The following is a 15,092-nucleotide window of genomic DNA, read 5'->3' as shown; positions in this document are numbered from 1 at the left end:
AGAGGCTTCTCCCTATTGACTGTCGCCAAACTGAGGCAGCACCGAAGGGAGATGAGGAAAACCCTGCAGGTACCCGAAGGCCAGGCTGAGCCTCAGGGTCCGGCCAAGGGATCAGGTGCCCACACCTGACCAAGAATGGGACCCGCAGGGAAGGAGGGCATGAAACAGGAGCTAGAGAGAAGGCAGAGGCTGTCTGGTCTCTCTGAGAAACAGCTCGGAGCCACCAAGGCCAGATCCAGATCATAGGAGGAAAGCTCTGTGGAGGAGAAGCCAAAGCTCTCCCCTTAAGTCCTGAAGTTTCTAAACGTGTGACCGGCCTGGTGTGAGCAAGAGGAAACAAACCAGCAGGCCTTGGAGGAGTGCCTCCTCCCAGCCCAGTGCAGGATTTCCTCTGCTTTAGAGGCTACAGGGAATTCTTAGGACACCGGCTGGCAAGCGGGCCCACACCCCAAGCTTTTGAGGCAGGCCAGCAAGTCACACGGCCTCCGGGAAAAGGGTAGGAGCTGCTAGGAGGGAAATTGCATATTGAGGAAGACTCATCTTGGCTCCAAATGTGGACCACCTTTTAGTAAAAGGTGATTTTCCACTCTGAGATAGGGAGGGGGCAGCTTAAAGGTTTGGGGTGGGAGTAGGGGAGATAATTTAACGGAAAGGCATCTGAACTCTGCTCCTGGGCACCTAGATCAGGTGGAGGACACAGTAAATGGCTGCGGGAGACAGAAGGGGGAGACAGAATCCAGCCTCAGCCCCGCTGCTGTCTCATGCCCACAGGCATGTCTCTGTTGGCAAAGCCCTCCCTGAGCCTTGTTTCATTTGATTCTCAAAATTACCCCCTTGGCCCTTTTACAGATGAGGAAACTGAGAACCAGAACAGCTCAGAAACGGCAGAATCAGCCTGTGGTCCAGGGCTTGGGCTCCATGGCCTGTGCTTTTGGAAGCTATCTAGGGAGGCGGACGGGATTGGAATCACCGCTGGGAGGATTATTAATATGTGACCTTGACCAAGACAGATACCTGTCCTGAAACTTACTTTTCTCATCTCTAAGATGGGGAACATATTGGTTCTAGACTGAAACATATGAAATTGTTATTTTTCATCCGGCTCAACATTAAATGCCTCCCTCTATGAGATCATTGGCTTGAAATCTGGCAGAGAAAGGACAGAAGGAATGTTTCTGTTTTCACCTTTTTATCTCCCACCTGTCCTCAGCACCGGGGGTGGGGGGAGGGGGTGTCCTGAGACAGGTGACTTCAGTGCCTTGTCATCTGAGGGTGTGGATGGGGAGAAGGCTCAAGTGTGAGGGTTCGGGGGGAGGAGGAGGTCTGTGTCTGAGGTTACATCATTAGAAACTGGGGCTCAGGGGCACCTGGTGGTTCAGTTGGTTAAGCCACTGCCTTCAGCTCAGGTCATGATCCTGGATTGTGTCCCACATAGGGCTCCCAGCTCTGCGGGGAGTCTGCTTCTCCCTCTAATCTTCTCCCATCTCATGCTCTCTCTCACTCTCTCTAATAAATAAATAAAATCTTAAAAAAAAACAGGGCTCCGTCTATGGTCAGAGTGAGGGCCCATTTTCTGTGAGAAGTGCACTGTTCTCCCATGAAGATCAAATCTGGTGCTTAGCATTTCTATCGCACCTTAGGCTAACCAGTTAGATGCCTCTCCTTGGAGCAACCACTTAGCCCCTCACCTGCATGACCCCACAAAACTTTTAGTACCCCAGCCGAGCTGAGGAAGGCTATAGCTCTTCCCACCCCAGTCCGGTGTCCTAGCTCCTCCTGCCTACCTGCTGATGGACCCGTGGAGGTGGAGGAAACCCACTGACCAAAGCACTCATAGTCCAGGTACTCAAGGGAACATTCGGTTCCATCTCTTCAGGAACCCGGCTCGTGGGTGCTTGTTTCTTAAACTCCCACTTCCACACACTGCTCTCAGATGTGCCAATTTAACAAAGTTAGTTCTCAACCTAGGGGGCTGCCCAGCTCCCAAGCTCCGAGGGGCCCCTCAGTCAGAGGGCTGAGACCCAGCCTGGGACTCCTCCCCAGCACACTGCCACCCCTGGCTCCTGCGGCTCCTGCACAGCCCTACCCCCGCTCCCCCAGACCAGTCCAGGCCATCTTTCTCACCACTCCCTGGACCACCCCTCTCTCCCTCACTGTGGCTCCACGGCCCATGCAAGCGTGCGTGCTGCGCCTGTCTGCACACGGGTGCATGTTTGGCTCATCTTCCCGCCTGCCGCGGGGGAAACAGGTGAAAACAGCCAAAGAGCACTTCACGCAGGCTTCATCTGGCACGTGTTACCCCTCCTCTGCTTTATTTTTCCATAGCACTTGATACTTGCACCTGGATATTATAGTTCTCCATTAATTTCCTGTCCACCTGCCTCACTTGAATGTAAGTGCCATGAGGGCAGAGACTTTTTCTCCGTTTGTTTGCTGCTGCGTTCCCGGCTTCTAGAACAGAGCCTGGCACAAAGATGATAATAAATCACTGCGTGAACGAGTGAATTCCTTGAACAGGCAAACCTACCTCTGTGCACCATCTTGCAGGGGAAGACACTTACAGGGGAGTTTTAACTCGGAGGTGTTAGAATTGCCCATGGCCATCAGCTAACTGTGGCAGAGCTGGAAGCACCTGCTCCTTCCAATCCCTCACATCAGTCCCAGAACCAGCACAGCGCTGTGCCCAGCAGCCCTGAGCTGCTAATTGTCTTTGTAATCCCAGAAGAGGTGTTGGGGACTCCTAACTCAGGCCCCCAAATACAGGCTTGTGCACCAGACCCAAACCTAGGAAGTGAGCCTCACCCTCATGCGGGGGCGCAGACACAAGAACCTTGCTTCAGGGACGTCCGTGGGAGGCCGAGCTGGGCCGGGAGCTGGGCCAGGACCTGGTGGCCCATGCCCAAGCCCCCGCAGCCCTACCCCACCGGGGCAGAAAAGGAAGGGCTTGGAGCTTACCATGGACTCACTGATGAGGAGCAGCAGGAGGGCTTCCTCTATATTATCCTTCGGGCAGTAGAGGCTGAAAGACACAAATGGCAGCCCCAGCTGCAGCACAAGCCACTCCAAGCAGCACGGCCGGTCCGTCACACGGCCCTTCTGCCCTGGAGTCAGAAGCAGCCCTGGTAAGGTGACCCCCTCCTGCATAATTCACAGACACCAAATACCACCTGCAGCTCCTCCTCCAGCCCCAGAGTGGCCGGCAGGGCCAGAAATACTGCAGATGCTCTGGGGGAAGACAAGACATGCCCCTTCCAGCACCCAGGGCTGCATGACACAGCCAGGGCAAGGAGCAAGGGAGAGCTGTTCAGATCCCTTCGTCAATTATTAAACAACTAAGAGAGAAGGTATATGCAGACGAGTAGGAAGGCAGGCAACCTCCAAATAATTTGACCTTTGGATGCCTTCTAGGATGTTCCTCCCAACCCCCATCCTGGAGACTGTCTTCCCTGGTCTATTTGGCTCCTGTGGCTACTGAAGAGCCTGCATGAGAGTGAGCTGGAAGGCAGCTGGAGGTAAGTGCAGGGCAAAGAGAGGGGACATCAGAGCCCCAAGTGTGGCATGACACCAGCATGGTCCAGCAAGCTTACTTGTCTCCTTCATAGAGGTGAGGTTTCCGCAGGGCCTGTGTGATGAAGGAGTTCTCCTCCTTGCTCATGAACTCAGGTAGCGGGTGGGACAGGGGGCTCCAGTAGCACTCCTCACTCAAGGAATGTAGCAGGACCCCTGCCAAATGCTTGGCCGCCATCTGGAAGAAAGGGAGGAACTCAGACCCAGAATGCCCCGCACCCAGCGCCCAGCCAAATCCGCCTGCCCTGTAATGCGCTGCCCTTTCGGAGGCCCATCACTCCACTCCACTGCCAAGGAGCCCCTGTTCTGTTTCCAGCACTGAGCCCATCCCCGCCCCTTCTATTGGCCTTTGATGGCTTCAACTTAATCTTCTGTCCTCTCCTAGATGGAAGGTTCATTTCCTCCTCCTCTGGCCCCACAGAGCCCAGCACAGCTCTGAGTATTCAGCACACCCTCGCAGAGCACGAAGCGAGCGACTGGCACAGGCAGCGCCCTGGACCAGATACCTTCTTGATCCTTAATCACAAATTCTAGAATGAGAAACAGCTGTGGCTCTGATTTGGGCTGAATTAAAGCCTAAGAAGGTAGGCCTGAATTGGGGCAGGAAAAGGAATCCAGATTATTTAGTAAATTCATAAACAATCCCTTGGGGCGCCTGGGTGGCTCAGTGGGTTAAAGCCTCTGCCTTCAGCTCAGGTCACGATCCCAGGGTCCTGGGATTGAGCCCGTCAGGCTCTCTGCTCAGCGGGGAGCCTACTTCCCTTTCTCTCTCTCTGCCTGCCTCTCTGCCTACTTGTGATCTCTCTCTGTGCAATAAATAAATAAAATCTTTAAAAACAAAACAAAACAAAAAGAAAACAATCCGTAAGAGTTAGCCTACCACCCTGCTAGGGAGGGATGACATCAGATTTTTACTCTGATCTAACGCTAGGGGCTCTGTGCAGTGCTGTGATAAGGATGCTGAGGGTGCTTCCTGGGGTTGGTGGGAGAGAATGCAGAGATCGATTAACAATGTCTGCCATGAGCACAGACAGGGAGAGGAGAAGCATGTAACATACTGTCATCCCTGATTCAGAGGCTGCCTGCTAGTGCTTCGGTAGTTTCCCACTGAAAGTGGCCCCCATATAAGCCCGCCACAGCCAGCACCCAGCCCCAAGACCTCGCCATGTTACCACTTTGAAGTTCTGAGTTGCTTTTGTCTCCACGGTGCGTAGGACCTCCCGGAGCTCTCTCATCCCTTTCACAATGTTCCTAAGGGAAAGACAGCAAAATCAGGGTCATTCCCAGCCTAGTTCCCACAGACATCATCATCAAACCTGCAGACACAAGCAGGAGCCCGCCCATTTGAGTTTTACTTGAGAACACTCAACTAGAATGAAAGGTCAGAGCTATAACATCAGGATCCTAGAAGCCCAGGACATTGTTGATCAAAGCACAGGAAGGATCCCTCTCCCCCACAGCCCCCTAGAACCCTGGCTTCCAGTTGACCACCAGAAGGAGACCAGGATTGAGTATTTCAAACAAGACGTCATTTGCCCTAAAACCTTGGCTGGTGTCAGACGTTCTGACTTGAATCAGCCTCAAATTCTCCATCTTCACCCAGTACGCCTGGTCAATGCTAGAGTCCATCCATACCTCTCAGTGCCCATCACCAGGGCCCTAGACCAGCCTGCATCACCGGGGCCTGGATAACCACAAGGGCCAGTCTCGACTCCCCCCAACCCCTGCCAGCCCTCTGGGCCCTAAAATAACTTGCAAGCTTTTTAAAGTATGACCCAGAATAAAAAATACATTTTAAGTTATAATACAGCACGCACATATTTTCCTTACATAAAACGGAAGCAAGTTTTTTGACCTACTACTTAGCTCTACTGTGTGCAGTCCCCTCTGGTACTTCCAATTTGACGTCTTGCTCTGTTCCTCTTTTTTTAAATGCTGGTTGCAGCCACTAAACTGATCTTGTGGCCCACAAGTGGGTTATGGTCTGCGGTCTGAAAACTGCTCCACGGCCCCTGGAGGGGTCTGTATGCCCAATATGCAAATGTCATCTATTATCACCTGCCCTCCACACTCCCTCCCCCTGCCCCAGGCAAGGCTGGCCCCTTTGTTAGCATCCCCAGGGCTCATAGAATCCAGCCTAGGCCTTCATCTTGGCATCACAGGGCTGGTGGGTCTGCGTCTCGCCTCTCACCTATCTTGACTCCTGCCACTCAGGTCCTTTTTGAACAACCCACCATATCACCTATGTCAACTCTTGGCACAGACTCTCCCTACTGCCTTAAACAGCCCTTCTGCACTCAACCTCAGAAAGCCTTTCCAGGGCGCCTGGGTGGCTCAGTGGGTTAAGCCGCTGCCTTCGGCTCAGGTCATGATCTCAGGGTCCTGGAATCGAGTCCCGCATCGGGCTCTCTGCTCAGCCAAGAGCCTGCTTCCCTCTCTCTCTCTCTCTCTCTCTCTCTCTCTCTGTCTGCCTCTCTGCCTACTTGTGATCTCTGTCAAATAAATAAATAAAATATTTAAAAAGAAAAAAAAAAAAAAAGAAAGCCTTTCCAATAACACTTCCTCCTTGCAGCCTTCCCAGACTCCCCACACTCACCCCTCTGGCCTGCATCCCTCTTGCACCGTTAATTCCTCTTTCTTTCTTTCTTTTTTTTTTTTTTAGAGATTTTATTTATTTATTTGACAGAGAGATCACAAGCAGGCAGAGAGGCAGGCAGAGAGAGAGGAGGAAGCAGGCTCCCTGCTGAGCAGAGAGCCCGATGCGGGGCTCGATCCCAGGACTCCGAGATCATGACCTGAGCCGAAGGCAGCGGCTTAACCCACTGAGCCACCCAGGCGCCCCTTAATTCCTCTTTCAAAGCATGACCTTGTGTGGTCATTTTCCACTTATGGGCTAACCCGTCGTGCACTGTGCACTCAGAGGGCACAGTGTCTTGCTGTGCCCTCACAGGACTCCTGTCTTGCTCCCAAAGCTCAGCACCAGCACAGCTACTGGTACACAGGTGCTCAGCAAATATTTGGGCCCTGCCCTTCTCCTTTGCTCTGGGAGTTCCCTGGATCACAGCCCACAGCAGAGAGCAGAGGCCGCCAGGTCAGGAATTTCAGAAATGGAAGATCAGAGAGAGGTGAAAAGCCAAAGGTGGTAGCCAGGAAAGCTCCAGGTGCCCCTCCTCCATCTTTCATGCACAGAAGAGATTCCTGGGAGCTTTGGGGTCTGGAGCCATGAAAGGACAAACAGGCAGACCAAGTCCCTGCCTTCTGGGAACTTCTGGTTTTAGAGAAGAAAGCAAAGATGTGCCAACTACCAACATTATAAATACAGACCCTCATCGTAGGGCTGAGGATGGAGACAAAGACCCCAGGGACAGAGTCAGAGTCACAGTGACTTCCCCAGTCTGTCCAGAGCTTTGGAAGAACCAGGAGGGGCTCACAGGCCAGGGAACCACAAGTGCCCTGGGTGACAATTCAAGTTTGGGTGCTGCGGCACAAAGTAGCCTGAGGAAGGAAGGGGTCACCTCCGTGGGCTGTACACAGTGTCCTCCTCCAACAAACCAGGCCTTCAGAGTGGACAGCGTCTCCCAGACTTGTCATCTGCACCCCATAGTCACAAGTTCTGCCCCCAGCTGCACACCACCAATGGTCTTACTTAGCCAACACTTTTCTTTACGTCTTTTTTACTTTCACAGACGTATCTTAATCAAGAGCGAGTTTTTTTCTTTTTTTGCCAGTAGAGATTAAATACAGAAGTACTTACAAAAGGTCAGTCTTTGTATCACTCAAAACCACCTCGTGTATCACCAGTGGTACAGTTTGAGACACAAAAGATTAGACCACAGGTTCTCCAAGTGTGGTCCTTGGACCAGCAGCATCGGCATCCTGGAAACTTAATAACAATGCTAACTCTGACATACAGAGACACCCCCCACTCCAGACCTGCTGGATCAGAAGCTCTGGGGTGAGCCCAGCAATTTGGGTTCTATCACGCTTTCAGGGGGTTACCGTGGCCATTCACTTTTGAAAACCACCAGTATGGGTGATGCTCCATGTCTTCCAGTACTCCTGTGCTAAGAAGCCAGTTTCCAGAAGGGACCCCCTGACACAGAAACTCCAGCTTTTCAGCCAAATCTTAAATCTGCAATCCTGAGAAAGGGTAGCAGCCACTCGGAGTCCTTGTCTCCCTGCCCACAGGAAGAGGATTCCTCACTGGCTCATAGTGCCGTCAGGAAGGCAAACGTGTGTGCAGCCCAAACACACCCGAGCATGTGGGACAGGCACCCTACATAGTAGTATTTTCCTTTCCCCTTTTACTTTAGGTCCTAAAGATCTTCTTAAAGTGTGTTTTAGTTTGCCACATTATTTTGCCTGGAAGTCCAGGAGTGAATGAGTAGAGGGCAGAGAACCTGAGGGGCCTGAGGGGATCTCCCAGCCTTGTGTCCACCTGTCTCCTCCCACAAGCCCCGCCCCCACAGGGGACACACACACAGGACTTCCCTGGGAGACACACCACACACAGGGATAGACTGGGAGTCCCCAGGAGCCCAAGCAGGAGGAGCCTGTAGCAGAGGCCCTCCAGTCCCACTGAGGTCTCTGCCTTAGAAAGGAACCCAGAGGGCACCTGGGAGGCTCAGGTGGCTGAGCGACTGCCTCCAGCTCAGGTCATGATCCCGGAGTCCCGAGATCGTGTCCTGCATCAGGCTCCCGGCTCCGAGGGGAGTGTGCTTCTCCCTCTGACCTTGTCCTCTCTCATGCTCTCTCTTTCTCTCTCTCTCTCTCTCAATAAATAAATAAGTAAATAAATAAGAAAAGAACTGAGAGTTGGACAGCTGGCCAGAAGTCAGGCCAGCTGAGGAGACAGCCCAGCACCAGCTGCCATCAGGAAAGAGCAACAAGACAGATTTCATGGGCTTCCAGAAAAGGGAAGAAATGGCTGGCTCTGGGAAGTCTGCAAGAGAGTGATGTCCTGGCAGCTGGGCCAATGGCCACAGACTGGGCCAAGGGGCTGGGCCCTGGGACTGCCCCAGAGCCTTAAGGCCCAGAGACAGCCCATGGCTCCCGGGACCTGTGGGTGATTTTCCACTCTGTGGGCTCCCTGCCAGTTTCCTCCCTGGCAGCCCAGCTCAGGCTGCTACCAGGAGCCCAGAGCCAAGAGGGACTACGGCCTCTTTCTCCCACTCCACCTCAAGGACTGTCCTCTCTCTGCCTTTAGTCTCCACATCATCAGCATGAGGACAGGGCGTCCAGACCATGCACTGACATCGCCTATGAGGTGCAGAGAAATGCAGACGCCCAGGGACTATGCCTCCCCCGATACACACACATACACACAATGAAGGATTCAGAACTGCATTTTCACAAGATCCCCTGTCCCAAAAGTTGTGTAATTTTACTATTTCCAAATCCGTAAGGGATTCTGGCATCTAAATCAGCTCCCAGAAATCCTTTCGCAAAGCAAGTAATCACCCTCAGGCATCTTTCGGGTAAATCCCAATTTTTTTTTTTTTAAAGATTTTATTTATTTATTTGACAGAGAGAAATCACAAGTAAGCAGAGAGGCAGGCAGAGAGAGAGGAGGAAGCAGGCTCCCTGCTGAGCAGAAAGCCCGATGCGGGGCTCGAACCCAGGACCCGGGATCATGACCTGAGCTGAAGGCAGCGGCTTAACCCACTGAGCCACCCAGGCGCCCCGTAAATCCCAATTTTTATGGAATGCCCATAAAGAGAAAAACCAACAGAGAGGCTCTGGTGGCCAAGGCTGTATGGGGAGAGATTTGGGGTTCCCACTGGCCCTGACCTCTTCTGAGATGTCGGGAACACCCCTTTGCCTCAGTTTATGCCTCCAGGGAATGGGAAATCAGACGGGGTTTCTCCCACCAGCCTGAGCGAAAGCTCCCAATGCCAGGTAGAGCTGGGGCTCTGCCCAGCCCCGTGAGAGGGCGGCTTGAAAGATCTCTTTGTTTTTGGTCTCTCATGCTGACCTTTCAGAGCAGAGCTGCCACTTTTAACAATATCCAAACAGGGCCTCAGAGCAACCCTGGCCCAGAATGAGGCTGCATGTGGAGAAGCCAGGAAGCCATCGATCCCCCAACTCAAGTCAAGCCTGGCTGGCCGGGAACAGAAAGACAGAGATGTGCAGGCAGGGATGGATCATCAAGGGAAGCCTCCAGGTGGGAGACGCAAGGAGATGACAAGCCCCTCGCAACCCCCTTGTCAGCAGCAGGCAGTGGGCAGATTTTCTGAAGTAGTCTGTCTTCCTCAGTCTTCACAGCTTCCAATGAGGCTGGTAAGGCAGGCTTTGTTCTCCCAGCGACCAGCACAATGCTTGGCACACAGGAGGCACTCAAGAGATCACTGTGGAATAAATAAACTCCCATTTTCCAAAGGGAAAATGAGAGCCTGGTAGACACTGGCCTTTCCAGGCCATTGCTTATCCAAGGAGAGAGGCGGACTTACCACAGGCACCAAGGCTTCAGACTTCTCTCCCTTTAAACTAAAGAGATTCCCGAGAAAGACAATGCTTGTCTTTTGACCCAGCAGGGTTATAATTTTCCTTTCCTGGCTGTGTGAACTCTAGGGCTCCTGAAATTCAGCTAAGTGACTCATCTTTCCAAAGTACCTACTGTGCACCCAGTGTCTGGCTGGTCATCAGCCCTGTTGACAAGAGACATTCAACGAACACTCGTGGAATGAATAGAGAGACAGAATGAGGAAATGAATAGCTCGTTCGTGGCCCCGCAGGTTTAAGGAACTCACAGTCTGTTAAATCAGACACACTCCTGATTTATTCAGAGCTTAGCAAAGTGTTTTGCATCCAGTAGGTCCTCAACAAATATTGTTTTGTTTTGCTCTTTGGTCTGGTTTGATCTGACACAGAGAATAAGAAACTGCGTGAAGTTTACGGTTGAATGGAATCTAAAGAGTCACTGGGGCAGGGAACCCCAGCCAGAAGCCCCCATTTCAGGGCTGGCACTAATGGCATAGGAGAGGTTTCTGGTCAGGGACCCAGAAGAGGACAGCCAGTTGGCAGATCCCAATAGCAGGAGGGTTGAATAAAGAGACAAAGTCAGGTGAAGTTCAAATACTTATCAGGCTGTTCACTCCTGCCACGCACCCATAGCATCAGTTTCAAAAACTAAAGCTCTCCTCTTTGCCCCAAGTCCCAGAAAAAGCCAGAAAAACGCTTCCCTTGCAGGGCTAAGGACATGCAGGCAAAGAGATCTTTCCTGCCCAGCGAGGCGCAGGACGGGCAGTGAGTACTAACAATAAATACAGGCTGTGCTTTAAGAGAGCCTGGGAGAGTGCGTCCTCTCCAATGGGCCTCAGAGGTCTCCCTGTGCCCCAAAGAGTGACACAGGTCACTAGGAGGCTCTCCGGGGCTTCCATGTTGGATTCTGGCCCCTGAATCCCCCTTAGTGCAGTCTGTCTCCTGCCCTCCCCAGCACTGCAGACATTGGGGGTTTGCTGCAAGGCAAAAATCTCAAAATCCAAAATCGGAGCTGATGAACACACCCCTCACGGGGTGGGGTGGGGGCAGACGCAAAGGAGGCGGGGCCTTCTAAGCCCCTCCCCCACAGCCATGTGCAGTCCAGGCAGCTTTCACTGCCTCGCAACTAAGCATCTCGCTGGCAAGGTGAAGCGTGTGGCAGTTGCACACCCACACACACGCACACATACCCACACCCCTCAGCGAGGGAGAGAGTTTTTATAAGGCTGAACACTCTGCCAAGCCCCAGGAAACTCCCTCAGAAAGCACACACACACTCCCTTCCTATTGTTTGGTTTTGGTACAGTGAGCACATATTGCTTTAGTAATTTAAAAAAAAAAATTTTTTTTTTTAACGGGAACGAAACATCCAGCCCACCTGGTTCAATACACATGGCTCAGGCTCCCTCTCAGCCCAGAGCCAAGAAGAGGCTCTGCAGGTCTAGGCAGAAGGAAGGGGGAAAACCATGCCAAAGAGCATGGCCCCTTGCCCACTCTGAGGGAAGAAGCCTGCGGCTTATGCTGGCGTTTTGGGGAGCTGCCCAGAGGCTAGGGTCCTAGTGAGGTCAGGGCCCCAGACAGGGACAGTCGACCTTCCTGCTACTGCACTGCCCTGGGCTTCCCTCATGCCTCACCCCTGGAGCTGCTTCATGCAGAGGAGAACCAAACCTCTCCCAAAGCACGGACTCTGGGCCCCGCCCCATTGTCTGCAGCCGCCTGAACACATTAGAAAGGTGCCCTCTCCTGGCAGCTGGCGCCTGAGGAACTACCTGGAACACAGCTCCGATCAGAGTCCACGGCTGCCCTCTGGTGGCAGTGAGGGGAATTGAACTGAGGGTCTCAGACCCCTGCCCTCTGGAAGGGGCCTCTCTCAATTCATAACTGTCCTTTCAGGTCCCGTACTTTCAGTTCCAGGTCAGTTAGGAACCCTGTCATCAGCTACAGGGCAAGTGACAGGAATGAACAATGGATCAATAGGGCAAGGCCTCTAGAGAAAAATGAGTGTCCCTCAAACCTACTAAGTCCAGAAGCGCCTGGGTGGCTTAGTTGGTTAAAACCTCTGCCTTCAGCTCAGGTTATGATCCCAGGGTACTGGGATTGAGCCCCACATCAAGCTCTCTGCTCAGCAGGGAGCCTGCTTCCTCCTCTCTCTCTGCCTGCCTCTCTGCTTACTTGTGATCTCTGCCTGTCAAATAAATAAATAAAAATCTTTACAACAACAGCAAAATAAAACAAAACAAACAAACAAACAAAAAACCCTACTAAGTCTAAAATACTTAGGACCAGGTTTAACCACAGCCCAGAATAAAAGAGCTTTGGAGGTCAAGCAATGCCTGCACTTCCGTTCTGTACAGTGGAGAACACTGAACCCTCTAAATCCTGTCATATCCTCACATGGAAGGACGAGGCTGGACTCTGGGAGCAGGCACTGCTTGTGGCGATCTGTCCTCAGGAGTGGAGCACCCCCAGTCCACCCAGGGCCCACATGGAAATGGGCCCCAGCTCTGGGATTCTGCCCAGAAGCAGGTCCCACCGCCTCCCCTTGCTCCTCAGGCCCCAAGGGAAGTCTTCTAACACTGAGAAGCTCCTGGTCCCCAAGAGCCCACCGTATCCCAGCAGCACCCCCACCTTCCTGCCTCCCTTCCTTCCCTAGCATCCAGCAATGTCTGATGGCTATAACTGGCTGCTTGACTGTCTGCTCCATGCTGGGATGGAAGGTCCCTAAGGAGGGGAGCTAGTCTTGTTCCCAGCTTCAACCCCCATGAGTCAGGTGGGGTGCCTGGTGCACGGTGGGTTCTCAGAGGCTACCTGTGAAATGAAAGCTTGGGCTGTTCTCTGGTATTTGTTCCTTAGTCCCTCCCCCTTACTGGGCTACGACCTCTCTTTATGTGGGCAAGGGTTTTACCACCTTCCCAAACACCCTAAGAACCCCAGGTGAAGTAGGGGGGATTTAACCAACAGGAAATGGCTCTGAAGCCCTTAAAAGGCTTTTCAGAGCTCCCCCAGAGGAGAAGACACAAAATCAGTCATGGGAGTCCCACTGTAGCCCTGAACCTCTGCTTCTCACACCTCAGGCCAAGGCAGTGGTTCTCAGCTGGGGGTGATTTCACCCTCTACCACCCAAGACATTTATCAACGTCCGGCCACATTTTTGGTTGTCACACTTGGGGCAGGAAGAGCTCCTGGCATCTAGTGGGCAGAGGCCAGGGATGTTGCTAAAGCCTGCGACGTCCTGGTAACTGGCTCACGATGTGAACAGGTCAGTACCTGAGAAACCTGGATTGAGGTGCCCTTTTTTTTAACTTCCTAACAATAACAAATATATATATAAAACCATTGGAACTGGTGATTCATCTAGGAAGATAGAACTCTGACCTGAAGACCATAATGAGTAATTACAGGAGCCCACACCACTGTGGCGGGTGGTAGGCAAGGCCCGGGACTGTGGGGGCACAGACCTCGCTCAACTCCAGGCTTGCTGGCTCTGGGCAAGTTATTCCCCCTCTCCTTTCTTCAGGAAGCGGGGACATTAGTAGTTCTTCATGGGATTCTGCCTGGCAGGCAGTAAGTATTCAACAAGCATTAGCTACTGTTAAGAGAAAAGGGGGAAAGAAATTATTTAAAGTCCAGCCGGGCACAAGGGGCCACAACCCCTGCTTTAAAAATATCTTTCACATTCCCGGGCCACCTCTGGGCTAGACGTGGGCACAGGAAACGGACGAAGGGGCTGAGTTGTTGACCACATGTCCTGGGGACTGCTGCTCAGCGCTCAAGCTTTCAAATGTTTGGGCTGTTTGATTGGAAAGAAATGATTCAGTTTCCATTGCTCTTTACTTGGGAGGCACAGGGGGCCGGTGGGAGGGGAGAAGAGTCAGCATCCTGTCTTTCAGGATGAAAATCTGTGCTTCAGAAGGAAGGAGGAAGCAGGGTGGTGAGCAGAGCAACAAGACCAGAACAGTAACTGGAACTACTAGGGCTCTCCTAGAGGGGTGAGGGTTGGTTAAATCTCTGTCCGCCGCTGGCAGAACCACACACACACACACACACACACACACACACACACAGCCAGAGCGGGCAGAACATAGACAGGGAGGAAGAGGCCCACTAGGGAGGGGTGGGACCAGCTTCGGGAAGAGGAGCCACCCACTGTGAATGGTGACTCAGGGTCCCAGAGGAGTGGAGAGAGCCCTGAGTCAGCGTAGCCACCATCAGTCCAACCACCACCAGGGCCCTGTCCTTCCCCCCACACACCCCCATCCCACCCCACTGGAAACTCCAAGGGTTTCGAGGCTACTCAGAACCAAAACTGGATCCCAGTGGGTGAGGCAGGGCAAGTTACTGTACCTTGTTGAGGCTCTGTCCCCTCTCGAGTGACCTGGGGTTACCAGACTCCCTTCACAGGACACTGTCCCCTCTAAGCACATGCACACAGCGGGTGCTTGATAACTGCCCTCCTTCCCCTATCCACCCCCCTGGCCGGCTGTCCTTGACGGTCACCTTAACCTTGAAACACCTGCAGCAAGTGTGGTTTGGGGAAGGGGAACGGGCAGCCCTGAGGGAACTGCAGGGGAGAGGGGGTTCACAGCAACACCCCCTGCGGTCTAAGCGCAGTACTCAAGGTGCTGTTCATTCCTGCCTCTCCTTGGACCCTCATGCCCGCCCCGGATATAGGACAAACAGAAGCCTCCTGCTCGAGGAAGCGGAGCCAGGGGTAGAAGAGGAACCCTCCCAGGGTTGCTGGGTGGTCTCAAGGTCCCGGGGCCAGCCTTGGTGACCTCCAGATGCCAGGGCACCCTGCTTCAAACTGGAAGCAGAGGCCACACCTACCAAGCCCAGAGCACACTTGGAGCAAAGGCACAGGAGGCAGGAGCACAGGAGGCAGAGCCCCCCACGGCAGGAGCAGGGGAACATTACCCCCCCCCCTTTCCTGCTGCGGGCAGAGCAGCCTCACAGGCAGGAGCGCAGGCGGGGTCCTGCATGCATAATCCTGGCTCTGCCCAGGACAGGCCACTTACATTCTCTGTGCCTCTCCTCCCCCAACCCCC

At 53.1% G+C, this 15,092-nt stretch overlaps 1 protein-coding gene across 7 annotated transcripts in view; it reads right to left on the bottom strand.

Annotated features, from left to right (window-relative positions):
• The window catches only part of TTC7A (tetratricopeptide repeat domain 7A), a 116,592-nt gene that overhangs the window by 65,927 nt on the left and 35,573 nt on the right, over positions 1-15,092 (bottom strand). For all 7 annotated transcript variants that reach the window (XM_047745512.1, XM_047745513.1, XM_047745515.1 and 4 more), the window contains 3 exons: positions 4,740-4,818; positions 3,588-3,745; positions 2,956-3,019 (listed from right to left, as the gene is read on the bottom strand). In XM_047745512.1, the coding sequence (XP_047601468.1) occupies positions 2,956-3,019; positions 3,588-3,745; positions 4,740-4,818 (301 nt within the window). The remainder of the gene's footprint in view (positions 1-2,955; positions 3,020-3,587; positions 3,746-4,739; positions 4,819-15,092) is intronic.

This window comes from Lutra lutra, chromosome 9 (genome assembly GCF_902655055.1).
Source record: "Lutra lutra chromosome 9, mLutLut1.2, whole genome shotgun sequence".
NCBI classification, from domain to species: Eukaryota; Metazoa; Chordata; class Mammalia; order Carnivora; family Mustelidae; genus Lutra; species Lutra lutra.
Note: the sequence above shows the minus strand (reverse complement) of the source record. Positions and strands in the feature narration are given on the sequence as shown.